The 25,403-nt window shown below is 43.8% G+C and overlaps 4 protein-coding genes across 7 annotated transcripts; all 4 read left to right on the forward strand.

The window, feature by feature from the left end:
• The first annotated feature begins 352 nt into the window (after positions 1–352).
• Positions 353–6,186, forward strand: LOC133141279 (transmembrane emp24 domain-containing protein 2-like). Of its 2 annotated transcripts, XM_061261775.1 has the most exons (5): positions 353–675; positions 2,091–2,283; positions 3,272–3,292; positions 4,296–4,403; positions 4,842–6,186. In XM_061261775.1, exons 1-5 carry the CDS (start codon positions 496–498, stop codon positions 4,964–4,966), a joined length of 627 nt encoding a protein of 208 aa, XP_061117759.1. In that variant the 5' UTR covers positions 353–495; the 3' UTR covers positions 4,967–6,186. The 2 variants fall into 2 exon arrangements, with proteins under 2 accessions (XP_061117759.1, XP_061117760.1); XM_061261776.1 differs by lacking the exon at positions 3,272–3,292 and having other exon boundaries at positions 362–675.
• Positions 6,187–6,831: 645 nt separating this feature from the next.
• Positions 6,832–11,909, forward strand: gtf2h3 (general transcription factor IIH, polypeptide 3). The gene is made up of 13 exons (XM_061260942.1): positions 6,832–6,984; positions 7,217–7,296; positions 7,599–7,705; positions 7,809–7,954; positions 8,335–8,397; positions 8,756–8,785; positions 8,892–8,920; positions 9,358–9,432; positions 9,527–9,580; positions 9,773–9,841; positions 9,976–10,111; positions 11,356–11,392; positions 11,510–11,909. The coding sequence occupies exons 1-13, from the start codon at positions 6,975–6,977 to the stop codon at positions 11,577–11,579; spliced, it is 906 nt and encodes a 301-aa protein (XP_061116926.1). The 5' UTR covers positions 6,832–6,974; the 3' UTR covers positions 11,580–11,909.
• Positions 11,910–12,141: 232 nt separating this feature from the next.
• On the forward strand, positions 12,142–20,651 carry LOC133141332 (rab5 GDP/GTP exchange factor-like). Of its 2 annotated transcripts, none has more exons than XM_061261859.1 (9): positions 12,142–12,247; positions 13,457–13,625; positions 14,119–14,261; positions 14,705–14,856; positions 16,501–16,570; positions 17,021–17,156; positions 17,756–17,847; positions 18,330–18,586; positions 18,935–20,651. In XM_061261859.1, exons 2-9 carry the CDS (start codon positions 13,465–13,467, stop codon positions 19,487–19,489), a joined length of 1,566 nt encoding a protein of 521 aa, XP_061117843.1. In that variant the 5' UTR covers positions 12,142–12,247; positions 13,457–13,464; the 3' UTR covers positions 19,490–20,651. The 2 variants fall into 2 exon arrangements, with proteins under 2 accessions (XP_061117843.1, XP_061117844.1); XM_061261860.1 differs by lacking the exon at positions 12,142–12,247 and adding an exon at positions 12,269–12,349.
• A 917-nt stretch (positions 20,652–21,568) lies between these two features.
• Positions 21,569–25,329, forward strand: psmd9 (proteasome 26S subunit, non-ATPase 9). Of its 2 annotated transcripts, none has more exons than XR_009710032.1 (6): positions 21,569–21,859; positions 22,623–22,722; positions 23,571–23,764; positions 24,307–24,408; positions 24,506–24,608; positions 24,945–25,329. XR_009710032.1 is itself a non-coding variant. In XM_061261011.1 (6 exons), the coding sequence occupies exons 1-6, from the start codon at positions 21,731–21,733 to the stop codon at positions 24,970–24,972; spliced, it is 642 nt and encodes a 213-aa protein (XP_061116995.1). In that variant the 5' UTR covers positions 21,569–21,730; the 3' UTR covers positions 24,973–25,329. The 2 variants fall into 2 exon arrangements, 1 of the variants encoding a protein (XP_061116995.1); XM_061261011.1 differs by having other exon boundaries at positions 24,520–24,608.
• The last annotated feature ends 74 nt before the right edge of the window (positions 25,330–25,403 follow it).

Consider the following 25,403-nt stretch of genomic DNA (forward strand, 5'->3'; position numbering starts at 1 on the left):
ACAGACTCGTAGATTTTGGTAAAACACTTTCTGTTGGTCTGTAATCTATCCTAAAATAGTGATAGCACGCAGTTTGTGTATTCTGTAATTGATGTTCACCAAAAACAATGTACTTTATCGACCATACGAAGACTACATATATATATATATATATATATATATATGATATATATATACAATGCATCTTAACAATTTGTATTTCACTTGATGTCAATCACATATATTCATCGTGAAAAACACTCCTGGTGATATTTCATTGAAACACGCAAAACCAGGACAGAAATGTACATGTAGTTTGTCCCTAGTCGCACCTCGTCGTATACTTTACGTGGCAGCATCAGACAAGCCAGCCACTACCAGGCCGTGCACTGTAAACTCCACCTTCAAGGCTCCGCGAATAGGCGCTCACACTCACGGGAGCGGAGTGCTGGGTGTCGGTGTGTTTGCACTCCGGGGTTTCTTTTCTATAGAAATCGGACGAAAAATATAGTGATAATGTTTACCCTTTCAGAATTCATGGTTATTTTAGCCGTGTGTTCGGCCACAGCTTCTGGATACTTTGTCAGCATAGATGCTCATGCCGAGGAGTGCTTCTTTGAACGGGTCAACTCAGGGACCAAGATGGGCCTCATGTTTGAGGTTGCAGAAGGAGGCTTCCTGGACATCGATGTGGAGGTAAGGCCGTGGTGTTGTGACATATCCGCATACAAGGCTTAGGAAATCACCTAGATAAGTGCCTTGGTGGTGCCATACATGCTACATGCTTGCTAACCTGCGAGAAGAGCACTTGCTAACACAGCGACGTTAGGATGTCTGACATTTAGACTACAATAAGCAGCCTGCTTAGTGTTAACTGCAAGCTAGCTGGAGTACGCTGTGTTGGCTAGTTAGCAACAAGCAAGCTAAATTCAAGTTTAAAAAAAAGCGTTTAACATAAAATTCAGCTATCAATTTTTGCTAACTAATCAGGATAGCCAGCTAATATTGTTAGCCATGGGACTGAACATTGAATATAACCTACGGTAACTAGCACCAGCTAACTTGTTAAGAGTGGATTTGCCTAAATAGCCTATTCTATTTAGCTATCAACCCACTATGTCACTTAACGAAATTATGCTAGCAAATTGAGCTGCTGCAATTCGCTAGCCTTGACGATGAGCAAGATAATCTACAGCACTACAACCAACTAACGTCAGTTGGAGCGTTAGCTGATGGTTTAACTCGTCTCGCAGTCATAGAGGAAGTGCATTGGTCCTCTGTATGAATGGCTAGCTACAAAATATGTTTTCTTGGAAGCCTTTTAGCTAAATTATGAAGGGGCTGTGTGTGTGTGTGTGTGTGTGTGTGTGTGTGTGTGTGTGTGTGTGTGTGTGCGCGCGCGCGTGTTATTTTCTTGTGAGATGATGCCAAATCATATCCTTCTGAGACCGGATAGAATCTGATTTAAATGTTTAAATATAGTTTTTTAAATTATTATTATTTGAATGATAAAAACATACTGCAGTGAAAATATTTTCAAAAATTGAATTTCAACAAAATTCAATTTGTTGAATTGAATATCCTTTGTGTAAGTTTCAACATAATAGAATATGTTTCTTGAGATTCGGACCACAGACTCAAATGAGTTATACGGTCTCAGGAAACTATAAGGTTAGTCAAATCGACTAAGTCGATTAATCACTTTCGGATTGGTTGGCTGTATTCCATGAATCTGGCAAACTAGTTGGGAGCGAAGACTAACCATCTAACAATGGAAAATGATATCTTAACAAGAAATACTTGCAACAAGAATCCTATTTGAGAACAATCTTAGAAACCAATATTTGTGCAACTAAGTTGTTTACGCACAGTAGATTGATAACTGCTTGTGTAATATTTCAGTAGACTGCCATATTTTTTTAATTTTAATTAATTAACTCATGACAGGCTGTATTTGACCTTGAACAGAGAATTTAAAATAGCCAAACTGTAGTGTACATCTCCCAGTTCAAAAAGCCATGAGCACTGAAACATGGGAATGGATATCCGTCCAGATAGGAGGACGAAAGGCATTTTAGTTTCTCAGACCGCGCCCTCCCCGCCCGTTGCAGATAACGGGACCTGATGGAACGCAGATTTATAAGGGCGACCGGGAGTCCAGTGGAAAGTACTCAGTGGCCGCTCACATGGATGGGACCTACAAGTTCTGCTTCAGCAACAAGATGTCCACTATGACCCCCAAGATCGTCATGTTCACCATCGACATCGGCGAGGCGCCCAAGGGAGACGGGATGGAGACGGAAGGTAGGCCGGCTAAAGGGGGTACAGGGTGGGCCAGGCGGTGTGGTGGGTTAGTGGCCGTGGTCTCTTGGGCCGTGGTCCGATCCACTCGCCCCTTCTACTTGGGGAATCCCTTTAGAACAGGAATTTGTGTGTTGCTCTTTTCACGTGCGGTCCAATCCGTTGCAAGATACGTAGGTCGCATGTGTCAACATCAGCCAACAAATAGCCAGCTAATCCTAAGTGGAAATGTGGAGTGTGTTAATCAATGGTTTGGTATAACTTCAAGCCTCTCCCCGTGCAACACGGTCCTTGATGGTTTAGGTAAATGGGACGCCACAGCAGATTGTGCGAATGGTCACGGGCTACTCAGGCACGGTCAGGAGTCAGTACCTCAGGCCTGTACTGCACAGTCTGTCTTTTACACACTGCCCTTTATTCATTTCAGCCAACAAATGGAAAAGCCCAGGAAGAGAACCAACACACAACTGATCAGTCAGTCTTGTCCAGAATATTGTTATTGAATTCAGTGATCACATCGCTTACAAATACCTCATCAATTTGATTTCTCATTCCACCATATTTGAAATTATTCTTCACTAATTTTCAAACCGCCAGAGAAACAGTTGAAATGTTGAAATGAAATTTATAAAACAAATAATTAAAGAAATTATGAATTCTAAAATGCCTTCAGTCTTATTCCGGTCCCAAAGCTTGTGCTCTGAAATGCAGGTGAGGTCTGTCGCTGTATTAAAGGTAAACTAGCTCTGAGTGGTATTCCAAACATAACTCATTCTTGCACCTGTGTACCTCTCTCTCCCGTGATTTGAAAGAAGCGGAATAAGTCAGGGTAAAATCTGCCAGGTGTTACTGTCGTTACCTTCAGGAGAAACATTCAGAGATGGAATTACAAACCGAGTTTTCCTTTCACCTGTAAATAACTGAGTCCACCCGCCACCCCACCCCAGGTCATCTGGAGTTTGACCTTTGACCTCTTGACTCTCTTCCTCAGGTGACGGTGACTCCTGGGATGGTAGGTTGGGTGCTGCATGAGGATAAAGCTTTTCTCATATTTTCGCTATGTGGCCTGGTGCAGCATTCAGCCGACACCTTTATTCCAGTGAAATCACAATGGTTTTGTCCGCAGAAATGCCACAGCATCCTCTGAGTGTGCGCTTGGGTGATGTCTCCTGGACATTTAGCCTGTTGTCTGGTTGTACATTTAAAATGGTGTCCCCAGTTACCATGTGGAACTAATGCAGGCGGCATCATGAAAGCATCGTGTTTCGCTGGAGTTTTTGTGGAATTTAATTTAATTGCCTTGTTAGCAGTGAAAGTGCTTTTTGCATACGCTAATAATCAAATATTGCTTGTCGGTTTGTGACTGAAAAAAAATTAACAGGACATTTTTTGATCAATGAGTGTGCATGCAGCATAATGTAATTATGGTTATTATTATTCAGTTGATTACCCCATAAAAGTTCATCTTCCTCATAGTTTTGATTACAGGCTAGTAGGTTTGTAAAGGTACACGCATTTATACAACGGTTTGGTACAGGATTTTTGGTTCGGTACAGGATACAATCGCCAGTTTGCCATTGTTTACAATTTCATTATGAATGAAAAGCAGTTTCATATTTTGCATTTTTTCCTGCAGTCCCAGAAATGTACTGAACTGTGATTAGTCAAAACAGTGGAACGTACCTAAGCAAGATCTTTGTGTGCCGTTACACCCCTACAAGCAAGATATATCTGATACATAAGATACATCTGCCTTTTCTGTAATATAGAAAGACCAGTAACTCCTAGATTGAGATGAGAAATATTTTAGCATGTGACCGGGTCTGGACCCACTGCAGTGGCGGAAAGGGGACAGGATCTTGTTTTTCCAGTTGGGTGAATGTTTGAGTGACAGCTTGCCTTGCTTGGTGACATTTTGCTGTTGAGCTCAGATTGTCTGCAGATTGGTAATTGATTCTGTCTAAATGTAACCGGCAATATCCCCCTCACCACCACCCTGTTTCTGTTTCTCTCAGCTCATCAGAACAAGCTTGAGGAGATGATCAACGAGCTGGCTATCGCCATGACGGCAGTCAAACACGAACAGGAGTACATGGAGGTCCGGGAGAGGATACACCGAGCGAGTAAGCGCCCCCCCCCCCCCCCCCCCCCCAGTGATTCTGCCACAGGTGTCAAACTCCAGTCCTTTGCGGGGTATTCTCGTCATCAGTGGTTAATTCTAAGCCATTGATTGGCTAAATAATCCATTCACCTCATTCTCAAGGCCTTTATTGGCTGCTGATTGAAAGGAAACTGCAGACACTGTGGCAAATTAAACATCCAGGCCTGTATTTATCGAGCAGCTAAATGCCAGTAAAATAAAATGCTTACAATGAAAGTGCAGCATTTTTTTCAGATTAAAAAAAAAAAAAAAAAAACACCACACACCATGCTTTTCTCCAGGGATTGTTCAATTTGGTCAGATTATGGTTGTGCTAGTGTAGCCGTGTGTGTCATGAAAGGACAAACTATTTTCCTGACCCCTGATCTTGAAACCATCTTTTTTCCTCCCCTTTTTTCAGTCAACGACAACACGAACAGTAGAGTTGTGCTCTGGTCTTTCTTTGAAGCACTGGTGCTCGTGGCCATGACTCTGGGACAGATTTACTACCTGAAGAGATTTTTTGAAGTACGGAGAGTCGTTTAAAAAGGGCTTTTTCTGTTTCTCTTTTTGTTTTAAGTATTTCACCATGTACCAGAAACGTTACATCACACAATTCAAGATCGATAACTATTTGACATGCCTGAAATGCCTTTTAGTCCTGCTTCTTTTCTGTAAAGCATTTCAATACATTTTCTGGTTCCCATTTCAGTTTGAGTTTGTTCTCTGTTGTCCAATTATATTTGTACTTTCTTCCTGTTGTAACCATGGTATTGTTTTTAGAATTTGAGGTTAAAAACAAAAGGTATTGTACACGTCTCGAGTTTCGACTGTTGCTGGTACAAAGGCATCTTTGTGGTAATTTGAAGCAACAGGGACAACGGCATGGTGCTGACGTCATGACCTTTCTTCCCGCACTGATCACGCTGAAGAGACGGACGCAGCTGGCTTCGAGATCGCGTGCACCAGGTCATTTGAACTGATGTCAGTTATTCCATGAATCTTCAATCATTTTGCTTGTGGGACAAAGTGCTCTTTCCATTGAAATTGCAGCTTGTTGTCGTACTTAATGAAATTATTATTATTATTTTTTGCTTTTTTTTTTTTTTGTGGCCTTTTCGGAATAAAACTGATTTGAACATTGGGGAAAGTATGCAGAAGACCTAGAAAGTGATTGGGCATAGTCCAACATTTTGATTGGCCACACTTGGCCACTTTAAAAAAATAAATAAATAAAGCGAACTGTTCAGACTCACGATTCTTATGCAAGTCCAGGGAAATATGTTTTATTCAAGGCACATACTGTATGCGTTTGAGAATGAATGTTTCTATACATGGGATTGGAAGCAATTTTTCCTTCCCACTATATTCCTAATGGGCAAAAAGAACAGCTTAAGTGTGTTTGTGTGTGTGTGTGTGTGTGTGTGTGTGTGTGTGTGGGCGCAAGCGTACAAGCGTGTGTTTGTGTGTGTGGGTTAACCATTTTCTGAGTGGTGTTAAAAAATTTGCTTGTACTCTTCTAATAAGAAAAATCAGTTCTGAAACTATTTTGTATGATTCATTTATTGGTTTGGGCAGGTATGTAGTTAGGGAACCGTTTTGTTACTTGGGGAAACTGCTGTCTGGTCAATAAACGAAAGGCATGGCAACGATTTTGTGCAAGAGAGAATGTCTTTATCAAATCTGTGAAGATTTAAAGGTTAAAATGCTGTATGTTACATATGAACCAGGTTTGGTTAAAAAATAAAAGACACTGTTTAAAAGTTTTCTTTGTCTCGGTCTGTAATGACAGCCACATGTTTTAGAACCAGGCTTATTACTGCACATCTCACATTTTGCGTTTGTTTCAAATGTTTGGTCAATATTCATGAAAATATTGTGAGCAGTGATCTAGGGTGAACTATTGCACCTGTACAACCCTATTTTAAGTATATGAATTCAATTAATTATGTAAAAGGGCTGCTCCAAGATTAATTAAATGACACCAGTACACAAGGCACGACTTTACGACTTAGGGCAGCGTAGCTTTATCCTTTTGAATACAACCCAATGTATACTAGTACTTTGTACTACACTGATTCCTACATCATATCCGTTTCCCAAAATCATTCTGATATGTTACAGACGTACTCTAAGCAACATTTACACAGGCATTTCCTTATACAAGGTTATTCGTTTTTATACAAGCATCCCTCCTAAAAGCATAAATGTATAATCGCGAACAAGCCAACTAAGTTATGTTGCATAAACAGTGGACTCGAAAATATAACGACCAACAGAGCTAACTACTTTTACCTAACGTAAATCGCGTTGTGAATCACTGTTCTTTAAAACAAGATGGTTACTGTGTCTATTTCGTTTGCAGTTACTCTCCCATTCACTTGCCGAATGTATTAGTTTACCACATTTCATCAACTGTAGCAACTTCTAACATAGGCCTACTAAACGCTTGACAGTTCTGCGGCTAACACTTTCAAGATGAATCCAGACGCGAGGCATTGACGTAATCATTCCGCGACTTCATTGTCAGATGGGAAAGCAGTAAGGAGCCGAGATGGCATCAGGTGAGCTCCGAGAAACATGTCTTCACTTTAATATTGATCATAACTATAACGATCGTAATTTACACTCATTTACATGTAAAATCGCAAACTAGGAGTAGTCTAATCTGCATTTGTTTGTGCTCGGATAGTGAGACCAGCATCTTACATCTACCCTTTTAGCTTGCTAGCCAATAGCTACCTGACATTACAGTTGCTTAAAATTGTGCGCAAATAAATATTGTTTTATTTGCAGATGATGAGATAAGTCTTCTGGTTATTGTGGTGGATGTCAACCCCATATGGTGGGGTCAGCAAGCACAGCGGGAACCCGAGGTAATGTCGCCTGTCAGCCAACTATCTAGGTTGTTAACGTTTTCTAAGTGATTAACTGCATCATTTAGGTTTCATTTATATGACTGGAATTATCTTCTCTAACACTTAGCGTATCGTATTACATTGCTCTCGTTTCGTTATATTTCTATGTGAGTTATATGTGAGTTAGTTAGCTAAGTAGTTGCAAGCTAAGAAAATCGTTGACATATAGTCAACTGGTGACAACTGGTAATGTTTATAGTGTTTATCATCGAAAATGATCACAGTGATTGTTCGATTGTTCCACTTCTCCAACTCCCCAGTTCACCTTGTCCAAATGTGTGGATGCCGTTACGGTAATGGGGAATTCACACCTGGTCATTAACAGGACCAACAAGCTGGCCATCATCGGCAGCCACTGCCAGGAGAGGTAGGCTCAGCACAACGGCAGCTGGAAAGTGCTGGAGATACTGAGACGTGATTCCTTTCCCTGAAACATTGTTTTTCGCTTCCTCCCCCCGCCCTCTCTGCAGTCATTTTCTGTATCCCAATAAACTCTGGAAGTGTGGGGATGCCACTGGAGACGACTCGACATCCACCAGTGGGGACGGCAAATACGAGCTCCTGACGGTCGCCAACGACCTCATCGCTGAGGAAATCAAGAGCCTGATGGCCAGAAGTGAGTCCAGTGTGGGGGTTGTGTTCCAGGGATAGCAAAACAAGGATGAGAGAGTTGTGACAGCACCTTACGCACAAAACAGAGGAGGTCCACCAATCTCAAGGTGTATGTATGTTATAAGGAATAACACACCATCACTGATATGTGGGTATACTTCTGGATGCCCTGTGGTATCTCGGAAGTAGTAACACCAATCACCTTTTGCATCGTTGCCAACATACCCTCTGGTGGAGCTTCCCTCTGTTTCTGAGCACTAAAGTGATGTCACAACTGTCTTGTCAATACTGTCCCGGTTACATTTCTGTAAGGAGAAGCCATTGACCCCTCTCCCCAGCAGCAGTGCCCTCAGTCACCAGCAGTGTCTCCTGTTGATTTTGCAGCTGATGTGCGGGGGCTCCAGACAGACACCCTGCTGGCAGGATCTATGGCCAAGGCGCTCTGCTGTATCCTGCCTCACAGCTGCACAACATTTACACCACATCATGAACCACCCATTCATCTGAAAGGAGCTATCACTGCTAGCCTGTGACAAAAGCAATCACTATTGTCACTAACTAGATACTGTGTTTTTTTGTGTTTATCACTTAATTCATTTTATTGCAATAGTAAGGTGTGATGATTATTTCTTGGTTTTATCATCTCTATAAAGCACTTTATGGTACTTTACGATGTGAAAGGTGCAATGTAAATAAAGTTTATTAGTGCTTATAGATATTATTTATATTATTATTACTGCTTCTAGATATTATTGAAGTGCACACACAGCAGCAGGGGTTTGTGCTCTTAATGTTTCACACGCAGATATTCACAGAGTCACAAAGGAGCTGGAAGGTAATTGGCCCATTTTTTGAAAATATTCTAATTCATAATCAAAGTGAAAAATAATCCCGGAATTTAACATAATTGTGTCTTTGTCTTTCATTTCTTTCTCATCCAGCTGGACAGGAAATTAAATCCAGGATTTTGGTACGTTATCTTAAGAATCTTTCACACAAGTCTAATCTGTGCTGTATGTTTTGAACATCTATGGTTCCCAAACACCGGTCCCTAGCAACAGCAACATGGCCGCTGGTCCCCAGGAATTACATGCATAATGTTGTTGACCTCACAATGTGTGCTGGTCCCTGAGACTTTGAGACTCAGAATTGCTGGTCCACTGGCTGAAAACTTTTGGGAACCACTGTCTGGGCTGCCTGTAGCCTAGAGGCTAAGCTACATGAATGAAACTCATAAGGTTGTTGGTTCAAGCCCCGCCTTAGACAAAATTAGATTAGCCCTTAACCCTGCATTGCTCCAGGGGGGATTGTTTCCTGCTTAGTCTAATCAACTGTAAGTTGCTTTGGATAAAAGCAACAAATGAATAAATAAATAACAAATTATTATTATTGTTGTACTCTGCACAGGTTATTAAGGCTGCGGAGGACTGCGCTCTACAGTACATGAATTTCATGAACGTGATCTTTGCAGCTCAAAAGCAGGTAAGACGGGTTGCACACCCATCATATTGGCTTGTTCAGTTATTTCCATTTTCGGACGCGACTGGAAGTGACTGTCGTTGTTTTATTCTTTCAGAATATCCTGATCGATGCGTGTGTATTAGACTCTGAGTCTGGGCTTCTTCAACAGGTGAGCCTACATTACCTGACTGATTCTGCGGTCAAACACTGATTCTGCTTTGTACATGGACATGATCCAGTCCTTTCTACTAGACTCTTATCTGTTATCCTCTATGTGCAGTGTATCTCAGAATGAGTGCTGAAGGATCATGCACCTGTAAACCGCAGGAAGTGAAGTTAAATTACTCTGCTGTATTCCCAGGCCTGTGACATCACCGGGGGGTTGTACCTGAGAATCCCTCAGAAGGCTGCTCTGGCACAGTACCTGCTGGTCTGTACATCAGTTACTCAGTCAATGCAAATTATATAACAATTAAGTTACATTTAGCAAATTATCTCATCCTCAGAATCCATTTGGCTTCTTTATTTACCTTTGACAATGTTGGTGCGTGTGTGTCTTTGCAGTGGGTGTTCTTGCCTGATTCGGACCAGCGCTCTAAATTGGTCCTGCCTCCGCCCGTTCACGTGGACTATAGGGCAGCTTGTTTCTGCCACCGTAATCTCATTGAGATTGGCTATGTCTGCTCAGTGTGCTTGTCAAGTAAGGCACAAACACCTTTCTCTTCCTCACTGTTTCAATTGTAATAATTTGTTATTTAGTTGATGGTTTTATCCAAAGCACCTTACAGTTGATTAGACTAAACAGGGGATAAATCCCCCTTGGAATGGGGAGTCAAGGGCCTAACAGCTGTGCAGATTTTATCGTAGCTAAACCGGGGATTGAACTACCAACCTTCCGCGAACCAGTCATGGGCCTTAGCCACGAGTAGTTTGTTGCTATTTTTTGTTTTTACAAAATTACAGTAGTACATGACAGTAAGTGAAAAGGCATATCTATGAAGCTGTCTGTTTACCAATACAAAATAGCTCAGTGCTTTTGAATGATATACCCATGTTTAGATATATAAAATATATTATACTATGACTACACTAGGGTTGGCCTGCCCTGGTCCTGGAGAGCTGCAGGGTGTGCTGGCTTTCGTTGTTATTTGATCAATTAAATTCTTTGGTCTGAATCGGTTGCTCTAAAATCTTTAGGATACATTTGCAGTCTGCAGCTGTTGCTGGTGCATATACAAATGTCTGATCAAGCCATTGTTTAGCTAAATAAATAATTAAGAGCAGAAGTTGGCACAAAACCCTGTAGCGGCCCTTACTGTGCAGTCAAGACCACAGTTTTAACGCAATCATAGAAAAGTGTATGTTCTCTTATGATTCACTTCCAGTTTGTATGGTTATATGTTTTCTTAGGCTTGCTATGGATGTTATTTGTACGTATTCAGGATTTGTATTTTGGGTTAATCTTGGTGTGGGAATGTTGTTATTCAAGTCTGACACTTGCGCACATAAGTCAGGTGAATGGTGCTGGTGATGGTTTATTTTACTGTAAGTTGTGCTGGATGAGAGGGTCTGCAAAGTGAATGCAATGTAAAGTAACAAAGAGGATTATCCTCACTGCAGCAGGGATGTGGAAGAAGCAAGCACAGGCAGTGACTGCAACCCCTCATGGGGATTATTTGTGTTGTCACTGGAGCTAACTACATTAAACAACATTGTTCTTTGGTAAAATAGAGAGTTGCATGTTTACATTTAGATTTTCTGCATTGGTTGTGTCACATTCGGATCATGCAAATCACCCCGAATTCAGTTCTGCAAACTTGAGATGCCTGTGGTACCCAAGATATAGCTGTATAGTTAGGGTCCCAAGGGGTTAACAGAACTGTTAATGAATTAATTCTGATTCTCTGCCTAAATATACCTTTTCTTTCTGTTTCCGACATGAAGTATTCTGTAACTTCAGCCCTATCTGCACAACATGCGAGTGAGTATCATTTTGACACTAGGGCTTAGTAAGCAAATGTGCTGCATATTTGCAAGTGGTTTGCATATCAAGGTCTGGCACGCTTGACTGCATTTTGCTTATGTGTTTGTTTTGCAGGACTGCCTTCAAACTTCCATTGCCTCAGATGCTGAAGTCAAAGAAGAAGAAAACAAAACCAGCCACATAACAAAGGCATTTTAAATGCTAAAGGTCAAATGGAGATAAGAATGTGAAAACTACATTTGTAATTATGTTCTTACAGAGGTTTTTGTTGATCTTTTTTACAGGTATGGAATTACATATTGTTAAATGTGTCCGATGTCTGAATAGAAGACCAGTGTTACCTGATGGAATTGTGTCATTCACGTGTACAAGAAAATATCCGAGTAATTTATTTTGAATATCAACGGTGTATGAAACAATGCCACATAAAGCCTTCACGTTAACTATTTTGATATATTTTTTAACCAGACTGTGTTTTGTAATTACATTTGTGTATTATTAATAAAGCTCATGCGTATAATAAAAACATAAGCTCTTGGTACAATTATTGACGAAATCTACAATCTATTAGATATTTTAACTTACTTCACATATATTTTGGACTTGACAGTAAATTTGTCATTTGTCATTGTAAATTTTTGAGCAATTTACAGTAAAGGGCTTTAAAAAACTGATATAAGGCGAAATACCAGGCAAATAAATGAATAAATACATAAATAAATGTTTGGAATGCTAACTAACTAGACCAACTGGAGCTTACCAAAACCATTTCCGGGTTACACACTGGGGAATTTCTTTGACTTCAGCGGAGCTTCCACGGAACTCTCAGAACAAGTGAAGAGAGAGCTACAGGTTGGTGATTTTATTTCTTGAGACTTGCGGGCGGTTTCTTTACTACTTATGTTACTTATAGTTGACGGTTTGCATAACTCTACAGGGGACAGGTTGCTAATAGTAAGCAAATTTATGCTGACATTGGATAAAACCGCTGAACTTGATAACATTTAGTACGTTAGCTAATTATAGGTCAGACAACGGCGTCAGTGGTAACGTTGCGGGACGAGTTCACTTGATACTACTAAGCTAGCGAGCTAAGTATTGACATTAGCCATATTTGTTGAAAAGTTTTGCATGAGTTTTTGTTTGCGTTAACTGTTACTCATAAAGCCGACTTGAGGTAATACGTTGGCGTTTTGCTGCTGTGCTAAGTAGCAATTCACATTAGATAACGTTAGGTAGGATAAGTTTATTGATATTGGCGCAAATAACTAGTGAATAACTAGTGAGATTTAGCTAACGCTAACGTTATGATGTGTGTAATTTACTAGTCAAGACTTTGTAACTAGATTTGATGGCTAGCTAACGCTACTAGCTAGCTAAGTTCGCTCGATACATGGTGTCATTTTAGCTATATTGTTGACTGCCATGTTTGTTAACCCGAATGGGTTGATTATACTAAAAAGTAAATAAATGTACCAGACATTTTCCAGATACACGTTAATTAGCAAGCTAACGTTATTACATTGATGGCTGGGGCTCGTTGTGTGAACACTACGATAAGCAGATAACTTATTAGCTAGTTCTAGTCCCGACATAACTCTCTAGTTATCGAACAAAACCAGTGTTATTTCTTCCTTCATGTGCAATAGAAGCTGTTTAACTGGCACACAGTTGTCTACATGTTTTGTACGAAACTATGATTTGTACACGATGATAATTTCGCTGCTGAACAATTGTGAAAAATCGGTTCTAGCTAGCTAGTTACAGTAGCTAGCCACAAGTATTCAGTTGACAGGTCATTCACTGATCACGAGGGATAGATTATTGAAGGAATAATTTACCGCTAGGGGGAGACAAACCTTTTAGATAGTGAGTTGAATCAGGTGCCGTAGTGGTGGACTAAAACAAAAATCGGCACCCACAACAGGCCCTTTGGACAGCTCTGATGAGATTAAACACCCATGGTGCAACCAAGCATGTTGGAGAACCGTTTTCTGTCACGACATGAATGACAGCAGGTTTGTGGCGGCCTGTTTACGTGCCGTGCGGTTTTGCCCGCAGGTAAGAGGATGTGGGCTCAGCAGCAGAGGGGCATCCACGTGAGCCAGGCCGAGCTGCTCTGCAAGGATGGCTGCGGTTACTACGGCAACCCTGCCTGGCAGGGCTACTGCTCGAAGTGCTGGCGGGAACGCACACGACGCGGTTCCCATGGAGACCGGCAGGACAGCAGGTAGGACCGGCTCACAGGGTAACACGCACAGCCCACTCCCCAATATTCTCATGAGCCACTGCTGCTCTGACCTCTGAGCTGCGTTCTGCGTGTCGGAGGACGCGGGTTAGCCAATTGGACACTCCAGCGTTTCACAAAGCAGGATAACTGTGTTTGTGTGTTTTTCTCCTTTTTATGATTTTAAATTAGTCCATTGCTATTTTCTTTTAATTTTTATCTTTATTTCTTGTATGCATTTATTTTGTTCTATGTAGGCCCCAGGAAGAGTAGCTGTTGCCTTGTGTAACCACTAATGGGGATCCTAATAAACTATACCAAACTGCACTTAGTAAAACCCACAACCCTCCCAAATCTGGATATCCGGCTAACTCCGTAATCCTGCTTTGTGAAACACCCTGTTGAACTGAAGTGGTCCATTCGATGTGTGCAGGGAAATGTGAAATGTTTGTTTGTACGCATCTTTAAAAAAATATGTGATCTTCACTCCCAATAGCACCAGCCTCAACAGCAACAGCAGCGGAGGGGCCTCCCTCACCTTCTCCAAGTTCGAGGAGAAGAAGAGCATTGAGACGGGCCGGAGGGTGAACACCATGAGGAGGCTGCTCTGGGGCACCCCGTCCCCTCCCAAGCGACCAGGTTGCCCCCCCTCCTCCCACCACTTACGCCCTTTGACCTGAGCTACAGCCATTTCTCCAGTTTTAACAGTGTAATTCACACCAGTTACACCAACCGCTCTGGCAGTTGCCAAATAAGGACGTAACAATTTTAAAGAGCTTTATTTGGGGAATAAAAACATCTATATCTTTGTGTGTGGGGGGAGGGGTAAAAATTGGACCTTGGAAAAATAATGAAAAAAAAATAATAATGTAGCATAGATTGAATATCAGTATATGAGCTGATATAATTTACATTTGCTGTCAAACATGAATTGAGTCCAATGGTAAAATATAATTTTTTTAGCAAAAATATTGTTATTACTAGGGGGGCGACCTCATTTCAATTGGCGAAACGGAATAGCTGGGAACCCGGCCCCTAGTATGGGGGCCGTATTGTTAAAGAGCTGCTCTCTCCCCGGACAGGAGAGTCCTCCGAGGGCCAGGAGGCGCTGAAGGCCTTCCAGAGCCTGCAGCCGGGAGACTTCACCAGCTTCCTGAAGCTGCTCCGCCGGCCCTCCTCCCAGCGCCTGCAGTCCCGCTGCACCGCCTTCCTCAACACCATGGAGGCCTACCATGTGAGCGCTACACTACACTACACTACACTACACTACAGAGCCTACTGTGTGAGCGCTACACTACACTACACTACACTACACTACAGAGCCTACTGTGTGAGCGCTACACTACACTACACTACAGAGCCTACCGTGTGAGCGCTACACTACACTACACTACACTACACTACAGAGCCTACCATGTGAGCGCTACACTACACTACACTACACTACAGAGCCTACCATGTGAGCGCTACACTACACTACACTACACTACAGAGCCTACCATGTGAGCGCTACACTACACTACACTACAGAGCCTATCATGTGAGCGCTACACTACACTACACTACAGAGCCTACCATGTGAGCACTACACTACACTACACTACACTACAGAGCCTACCATGTGAGCGCTACACTACACTACACTACACTACACTACACTACACTACAGAGCCTACCATGTGAGCGCTACACTACACTACACTACACTACAGAGCCTACCATGTGAGCGCTACACTACACTACACTACACTACAGAGCCTACCATGTGAGCGCTACACTACACTACACTACACTACACTACAGAGCCTACCATGTGAGCGCTACACTACACTACACTACACTACACTACAGAGCCTACCATGTGAACGCTACACTACACTACACTACACTACAGAGCCTACCATGTGAGCGCTACACTACACTACACTACAGAGCCTATCATGTGAGCGCTACACTACACTACACTACAGAGCCTACCATGTGAGCACTACACTACACTACACTACACTACAGAGCCTACCATGTGAGCGCTACACTACACTACACTACAGAGCCTACCGTGTGAGCGCTACACTACACTACACTACAGAGCCTACCATGTGAGCGCTACACTACACTACACTACACTACACTACACTACAGAGCCTACCATGTGAGCGCTACACTACACTACACTACACTACACTACAGAGCCTACCATGTGAGCGCTACACTACACTACACTACAGAGCCTACCATGTGAGCGCTACACTACACTACACTACACTACAGAGCCTACCATGTGAGCGCTACACTACACTACAGAGCCTACCATGTGAGCGCTACACTACACTACACTACACTACAGAGCCTACCATGTGAGCGCTACACTACACTACACTACAGAGCCTACCGTGTGAGCGCTACACTACACTACACTACAGAGCCTACCATGTGAGCGCTACACTACACTACACTACACTACACTACACTACACTACAGAGCCTACCATGTGAGCGCTACACTACACTACACTACACTACACTACAGAGCCTACCATGTGAGCGCTACACTACACTACACTACAGAGCCTACCATGTGAGCGCTACACTACACTACACTACACTACACTACACTACACTACACTACAGAGCCTACCATGTGAGCGCTACACTACACTACAGAGCCTACCATGTGAGCGCTACACTACACTACACTACACTACAGAGCCTACCATGTGAGCGCTACACTACACTACACTACACTACAGAGCCTACCGTGTGATTCAGACCGTTTGGGCCGTCTCTCCCTGCTCGGTTTGAGCTCCGTTTGAGCTCAGTGCGTGATGAGTGGATGAGTGAGTGAGGAACACGGAGGCTCATTGTCACTGTCACTGCAGGACCTGCCTGTGCAGAAGCAGTCGGACCTGGTGCAGGATTTCTACCAGAACGCCGCGACTCATTTCAACGGTGAGTGCTGGGCCTGCAGCCTGAGCTCTGCGTCTGTGATGCGCTTGCGTCTGTGATGCGCTTGCGTCTGTATGAGCTTCCCAGTCGTTCACTACTCCAGTACCACAGTTCAGCGGTTCGCAAGATCAAATGACTATCGCAAGGCATATGAGGTGTGTGCACGTGCGTGCGTACGTGCGTATGTATATGTATATGTATATGTATATGTGTCTGTGAGTGTGTGTGTGCGTATGTATATGTGTCTGTGTCTGTGTGTGTGTGGACACACTCACCTCTGTGTCGCTGCGTGTGCGTGTGCGTGTGCGTGCGTGTGTGTGTGTGTCTATGTATATGTATATGTATATGTGTCTGTGTGTGTGTGTGTGTGCGCGTATGTATATGTATATGTGTCTGTGTCTGTGTGTGTGTGGACACACTCACCTCTGTGTCGCTGCGCGTGTGTGTGGACAGGCATGTCGGAGGAGCACGCAGCCCAGGTGATGGAGCACATGGAGAAGCTGATCATGACGCGGCTGCACAAGTGGGCGTTCTGTCACGACAGCAGCGACGACGAGCAGAAAGACCTCACCCTGCAGAGGAGGATCCGGTGATGCCATAAACCTGCCTTTCATAGACCCAGTGTGACAACGAACAAGTCCGAGAGAAAACGCTCACTTTTATACAGTGACAGAATAGCATTTAGCCATTTGGCAGAGACCTTTATTCAGAGTGACTTGCACAGATTATATTTTCAGCCACCCGGGATTTGAACCTGCAACCCTTTGTGGTACAGTCAAGTTCCCAATTGGTTGTGTGGGTTTCCTCTGGGTACTCCGGGTTCTTCCCACAGTCCCAAGACATGTAGAAGACGAGCTGACTTGCAAAAGAAATGTTTGTCTCAGTGTGACTACACTCATTACATAAAATGGTTAAAATAAAATAAAAAGTAGTGTAACATAATAGGCAGGGAACTGGGCACGTAGCATAGGAGTTTCAGGTTCCAATTCACAGAGGATACTGTATTCGGGGGTCTGCAGGTTCTCACACACACACACACACACACACACACACACACGCACACACACTCACTCTTAGCACTGGTCTTGTGACATGGGAATACTAATTTAGCTGATATGTGACACTATCCTGTTATTGCTGACAGTAGGTGGAAAAAGTAATGTGACTGGTGACCTTTGAACCTTGCAGGGCGCTGAACTGGGTCACCCCACAGATGCTGCGTGTGCCTTTCCCTGAAGAGAACTCGGAGGTCAGCGACCCCTTCCTGCCTGCTATCACAGGTAACTGTCCAAGCCGGACCGTTGAAGGCAGGGCTCTGTTAAACCCTGCGTTCTGTGAGGCTTCCAGTGACCTGCGCTACGTGCTACAGTGTTTCGCTATTCGTGGGGTTTGATCACTTGCTGAGGAACTTACGCACTGTTTGTAAGTCACTTTGGATTTGAAAAATGTCTTAAATGACAAAATTGTAAATGTAACTGATTGTGCTGGCTTTCAGTGATATGTTCACCTCTCAAACATTAACCCTTTCAGTCCCAAGCCTGATATGTAGTGGCTCCACCCAAATTCCAAGATATTGGCTCTGGCTGAGACGATTGAGAATTTAGTAGGGTTTTAATAGGGGCTCAAAACAATAGTATAGCGGCCATTTTGATTGGTTGAGAAGGGTATAAGGTTGATAGTGGCCATATGGCACTCTTGGGACTGAAGTCGGTCTGAATCTCGCCCCCCCTGTAATAATCGATTGCCCCCGTCCCCGTCCCAGCGATCATCGAGACGGACGCGAAGCGGGCCCCTCAGGACAAGCTCACCTGCGTGAGCAGGTGCAGTCAGAGCGTGTTCCAGGCCCTGGCGTCCTGCAGCCGCGAGCCGGCCAGCGCCGATGACTTCCTGTCGGGCCTGATCTACGTGGTGCTGAAGGCCAACCCGCCGCGGCTGTACTCCAACATGCAGTACATCATCCGCTTCGGCCTGCCCCACAGCCTCATGGCGGGGGAGAGCGGGTACTACTTCACCAACCTGGTGGGTCAACAGAATAACGCTTATGAAAACGCTGATGATCCAGGGGTAGTGCGTTATAATCCTTAACAAATGAGTGTTATTAGCACATGAGCATCGTTAGCACATGAGCGAATATTGTTGGCACATAACTATGAGAAGGTGACTGTAGTGTCGTGATTGATGGTAAACATCAGTGTTGGTGTCAGGAATACAGAAGCTCAATATCACAAAAAGGCTCAAAAGGCCCATTCATAATTACAAATCCTTGGATTAACAGTTTGATTTCATCTTTCCTTTTTGGGATGTAAAAGTGTTATTGTTCATTATTTAGGGTTGAATGACGTGATTTTCTCGGTCCCCTCTCCTCAGTCCTGCGCTGTGGCCTTCATTGAGAAGCTGGACGGTCCGGCCCTCAACCTGAGCCCGGAGGAGTTTGAGGCCTACATGCAGGGCCGGCAGGTGGCCCCCCAGGGGAGCGAATGCCAGCGGAGGGCCAGGGAGACCCGGGAGAAGCTCCAGGAGCTGGGCAGCCGGCAGGAGCAGGTGGCTCTGGGGGTGCAGGATCTCCAGGAGCAGCTGCAGCGCTGGGTGCAGTCCGTGCAGGCGCAGGTGGATGAGATCACAGCCCTGGCACCACCTGCGCTCACTGATGAGGTCACAGCCCAGTCCACACCTACACAGACAGATGAGGTCACAGCAGTCTCTGCACCAGAGCAGGTGCAGGTGGATGAGGTCACGGCCCAGTCAGAACCTGTGCAGACTGATGAGGTCACGACTCATTCGGTCCCGGCGCAGGTGGATGAGGTCACAGTTCAGTCAAGTCCTCCACAGATGGATGATATTGCAACTAATTCAGTACCGGCACAGGCTGATGATGTCACAGATCTCTCTGTGCAGACCCATGTGGCTGAGATTACTGCCTAGGTGTGTGAGTACATATAACCTGACCTGGACAAGTATGCAGCCATCCTGTGCTTTTGCTGTGTGCAGGAACACGACACATTCGCACAGAGAGGGCGCTAAATTGAATGCCAAGATCTCAGTTTCTTCCCAGCTTTCTGTTCTGGTCGGACTCAAAGGGCCGGTGCACCCACATTCCGTAGCCACACCCCTGGCCTTCCACATTCCGCCAAACTGCCCTCAGAATCTGTGAAAGCACACTTCTGCGTCTTTGCTCGAGTGTTACTGAATGAGAGAGGCCCGCCATAATGACGTCCTCTGTTTGCATTCAGGACCTTGTGCGGGTTAAAGGTTTCTCCACGCTTAATTCCTTATTTGTTGAGGCACACCCAGAAAGCGATCCCGTATTTAGGGCTGAGGAGATTAGACTGGATACTTCCTGCTTCTGAGGCCCAGTCTTGAGTTGCTGGATGAAGGCCAAATTGCACAAATTCGCTACATGAGTGCAGATCATGTGTTCGTGGTATTTTACTGAAACTTAACAAAGCTGTAACTTTGAAAGGTCGCCTGCCTGTTGCTATCGGTTGAAGTTTCGTACCCCAGTGGAGGAGAGGGTCTGGGTCCTGCGTTGCATGCATTGTCAGGTAGTGATGTGTACATGGCTTTCTCATCTTTGTGCCAAAGTGCCTAAAACAGTTAAGCTTCTCTCCAGTGCCTTTCCAAACATTCCTTTTTATGAAAAGGAACGGAATAACACCTCAGTAACTCACTAATGAAACCACCGTGTGGAAAAAGTGTTTCTGCCCCCAAAACTAATGTTAGTGGGGCACTCTCATGTTTCTTCTTCTATTGTAATGTGTACTGTACTCCATTTCACTTTACTTACAAGTATTTGATGATGATAACTTGGAGCACAATGGTGCCTTCATTGAGCGTTTAGTTCTGCATATGTATTCTTCAAAATTGTACATACTATGTTATTATAAATACCTGTAGGATTTATCATTCTCTCCTCTCTCCTAGTACTCTTCAGTAGCACAAATACTAGTTGGGTAGGGCAGAGCATGATTATGTGTGTGGAAGAAGCCTTGCTGTTTACACATTTTAAATAAAGTTCCCAAAGATGAAGATGATTTAATGTAATAATAATTTATGTATTGTATTCAAAATAAATAGAAGAACCTGATGTTTTTTGTGGTCTGAGCTTTATTTTTTCAGTTTCTGTTTGATGGACTTCATTGTAAAAATGTTGTTTTTTAATTAACCCAGGAGTCTGAAAGTAGAAGCACTGCCTTGTGGGTCTTCCACCCATGACCTTTATATTTAAAATCAATATTTTCATGAAAATTAAAGATTGAATGTGATACAGAAAATCATAAAATCTTTAACAAACTGTAATCTCTGTTTGTCTCTGTCTCTCTGTGTCCCTCTCTCATCCCTCTCTCCGTTTCTCTACTTCCTTCTCTCTATCCCTCCATCTCTCTCCCTCCCCCTCTCTACTCTCCCTTCTGTCTCCCTTTCTCCCTCCGTTCCTCGCCCACTCTCTCTCTCTCTCTCTCTCACCTGCTCTAAAATGCTCTAACTGCTGGGTCAGTCATATTGAGAGATGAAGTGGTCCTCAGCTGCACTCTGAATACATGCACGTGTCTCACTGTGGAGTTTGTCTCGTTGTCCCCTAAAAGACACGCAGGCATGTTTATATGTTTATTCATACCTCTCTTGTTAATATCAGCTCTACTCTATTGGCAATACAACCAAGGTATTACGATTTTTTTAAAACCCAAAAAAACTAAAAAAAATCATCTGATGATCAAATAGGACCTGGTCCGTATCTTTGTTGTGCAGGTAGCAGTTGAAATTGTACTTTCCTCTCGGGTCTTTCAGCGCACCACCCTGGTTTTGGGTATGCACTTTGCACGTTGTTGTACGTCGCTCTGGATAAGAGCGTCTGCCAAATGCCAATAATGTAATGTCATGTAATGACCTCAGCCAGCTAATTAGTTCCATGTCCTAGCTGAAGAATTGTGCTAATGAGCAAATCCAGGTGATTGGAACAAAATAATGGGGAGGATTTTTATTTTATAAGCATCGATTTTCCACCTCTGAACTGCATTTTATACACCTGTACTGATTTGTGTGCACGTTTATGTGGCAAAACAATTTACAAGCAGCACTGTGGGAACTGCAGAATATAGCGTTTGGATACTTAATTTGTCCCAATTGGAGTTCCGTAAGTCTCGGACAATTCGGTTCTAGGAGGACGCCATGAAGATGACACAGCAAAAAAACGATGCCTCGGATTCAACGATAACAATTGACGATGTTCAAAATCTTGTCAAAAAGAAAGACTCAATTGAAGAGCAGATTAAGGAATATTATGACGTACTTAAAGACGTAAGTTACTTTAGAATTAAACGCACTTTTTTGAGACGCTAAAAGTAACACCACGAACTGGCTAACGTTAGTTAGCTAGAGTAGCTATTCTATGTCACACAAACAACTTGCAGGTGCCTTTTACTTTCCTTCTAGCTAGTGTATTATTGTTTCAGTGACATTAAAATCGTTGTTTCTTGCTAGTTAATATCAAAAGGGGTGACATTAAAATCGTTGTTTCTTGCTAGTTAATATCAAAAGGGGGGGGGGGGGGGGGGCTGGAGCTGGAGCTGGAGCCCATCCCAGCATACACCGGGCGAAAGGCAGGAACACACCCTAGACAGGTCGCCAGTCCATCGCAGGGCGCACACACCACTCACCCACACACCCATACCCACGGGCAATCCAGACTCTCCAATCAGCCTAACATGCATGTCTTTGGACTGTGGGAGGAAACCGGAGTACCCGGAGGAAACCCACGCAGACACGGGGAGAACATGCAAACTCCGCACAGAGAGGCCCCGGCCGACGGGGATTCGAACCCAGGACCTCCTTGCTGTGAGGCGGCAGTGCTACCCACTGCACCATCCGTGTCGCCATAGCTGGCTAACTAGCATTAGCTAAATATGCATTCCTAAATGCCTGTCATCGACGTTGGCACGAATCTTGTTTACTGCTAGTTAATGTTCTTGAATGGGCTGTTTTCCTTTAACATCAGATGTGCTAGTGTGCTCGTTATCCACTGAGACGAAACTCAGTGTGGCGTGTTTTGTTTACCTTACAGCAAGGTGTAGGAACGGAAGGGCCTTTGGTGGACGAAGAAGGCTATCCACGTGCAGATGTTGACGTGCGCCAGGTTCGAACGGCAAGGCACAGCATCTCCTGTAAGAAATATTTTATTTACGATGCGAATCCCAGCGGCACGGGACAATCACACATTACGTCACACACATTTGTAATGACTTGCTGAGAACAGTACAAGACCTCACTAGTGCACCCTAGGACTCCAGCGAACGGCAGGGTTGAATTTTATCTGTCAGTGTCCAGGTTTACTGCAGGTTTGGTGCTGAACGAGCATGTGTGTGGTCAGATCTGCAGAATGCGGTGTTTGGCCATGCAATACACGCAGCAACAAGTTCAAACTGGCGCTGGCCAAGAAAATTACAGAATGTTTGAATGTTTGATTGCATTAAATATTTTAGTGTGGTTAAAATCAAAGTGAGAGCACAATGAACTGTGTGGGCCATTTTTATGTTTGAAGAAAATCATATGCACCTCTGCATTCGATTTAATGCTCCTAAACAAATAAGGTGGTGCAGCAACATTTCAATCAGGTGAAGCTGTCGTGCCACTACATTTATTCTATAGCATTTGGGTGACATTAGCTTAGGAGGTAAGAGCGGTTGTCTGGCAGTCGGAAGGTTGTCGTTTCGATCCACGTCCTGGCTGTGTCAAAGTGTCCATGAGCGAGACACCTACTCCCATCGAGCTGATTGGTGCCTTGCATGGCAGCCTTTCCCCTTTGGTGGTGTGAGTGAATGGGTGGGAGGCATTAATTGTAATTCCCAAAGAACTAAAACTAATTTAGTTTTAGTTCTTTGGATAAAAGCGCTTTTTAATACCATCCATCTAACATACAGCAGGTCTCTTTTTCCCCCAAAGTTAATTTGGTACCGTCAGTAGCTGTGAAATTGCTCTATGTGCCTGCTGCAGAGTCTGTGCTGTTCCTCAGGTCTCCAGAACGACCACAAGGCCATCATGGTGGAGATCGAGGAGGCCCTGCACAGGCTGCATGCTGCGGAGAAGGCCAAGCGCGAGGAGGAGGGGGCCCCGGCCTCCGCCCAGGCCATGGAGCAAGATGCCCCCCTGCCACCCCCCTTCGCCCGGGTGGACACCATCACGCCAGGGTCCCCCGCCAGCCAGGCGGTGAGTCTCTGTCCCTCCCCAAATCTCACACCGCAATCCCTGCTGCCAGGCTCGTCTCAAAACCACAAAAAATAAAATGCCGCAATCTCTCTGCCCAAGAAGTCTAATTCATGACAGCATGTGCATTTAAAATGTGTATATAAACATAAATCACTGTTCATTCTGTGAAAAGCAAAAAAAACACACTAACAGCTGACTTGCAACAAATGAATTAAACAAACTCAAATACTGCCTTTTTAGTTGAGTGTTTTTATCAAGTGAACATGGCTTTAGAGAAAAGAACCCAAAGTGCCAAAGTAAAATCAGTGAGTTTTGCAGGAAGAACCGAATCTTGTAAGCTTGTTGGGAACTCCTGATGTTGTAAAGAAGTCATTTCTGATTTATATAACAGCAATTACTAGGATTTTTACTTGTTTTCTTGCAACACTCTTTGGGACAACTATTTGGGACATTCCATTAAATCAGCTTGTGATAACTGGCTACTTTTAATGATGTGAAATGTATTCGTTATTTACGGTATTTGTGCTGGTTCTGTTCCGTAGGGATTGTGCGTTGGTGATGAAATCATTGAATTTGGCTCAGTCAACACAGGAAACTTCAAAACCCTGCAGAACATCGCCTCTATCGTCCAGCACAGCGAAGGGGTAGGTCCCACCCACACACAGCCTTCGTCCAATCAGCACGTCCGCAGAGACGGCGGCGGTTCGGGCAAGGATGTGTGGTAACAGACTCTGAATGTAGCTTCTGTACCACAGAAATCGCTGAGTATCGCAGTGATCCGGGGGGAGCAGAAAGTGCACCTGGGCCTCACTCCACAGCGCTGGTCTGGGAGAGGCCTCCTGGGGTGAGTGCTATACGCGTCCTGTCAGCTTTAAGGATTAAAAATGAGACCACGCCACACTGTCCCAGGGGATATTATTTGGAATATATTACGTACTGTATTTGATTGTGTAAAGAGGAAATGTGAACTTTTAATGTACTAATACATTTTGTGTGTACGTCGTTATTGTACTCTGAAATTGCTGATCTGAATCAATGAAAACAGTCTCCTTGTGTAGTTATGAAGAATGTAAAAACAGAAATCTTGGATCTTACTAATATTTCACAATACTCCCTTATCTATTTTGTGCATGTAAGAGCACAAGAAGGTCCCTGATAGGTGTCTCTCCTTTGCTTTCAGATGCAACATTGTTCCTCTGAGGAGATGAGAATATGGAGAGTGTCATACTTCTGACCGAAGATCTTCAATGGCATGTCTTCAAATTTGGGCGCCATGCTTAATAATATGTTTTTTCCAGAGCAAAATTCCGGTGTGGAATTGTTTGTGCTTTGCAGTTGGATTGTATTGTGATGCACCTCTTGCTCATGGTTCTTCAGCAATAGAAGCTGCTCTCGCCTGCCTGGGAGGGGCACTGGTGGCTGGGAGGAGGTGGGGGTGTTAACAGTTGAAAAGCACTGGATGATGGGAAATATAAATTGTGTTTCATACCGTGTGGGACCATGCAGAGTTTCAGTGGAGAGCGTTGCCTTTGTTGATGGGCAAATCTAATAAATTATTGCATTCAGTTTGTCTATTGTAATTTTTTGTAAGGATCATCTATCAGTCCTAATCACATTATAGTTTACACTTACAGAATCC

The sequence above is a fragment of the Conger conger genome, chromosome 11 (genome assembly GCF_963514075.1).
Source record: "Conger conger chromosome 11, fConCon1.1, whole genome shotgun sequence".
Lineage (NCBI taxonomy): Eukaryota > Metazoa > Chordata > Actinopteri > Anguilliformes > Congridae > Conger > Conger conger.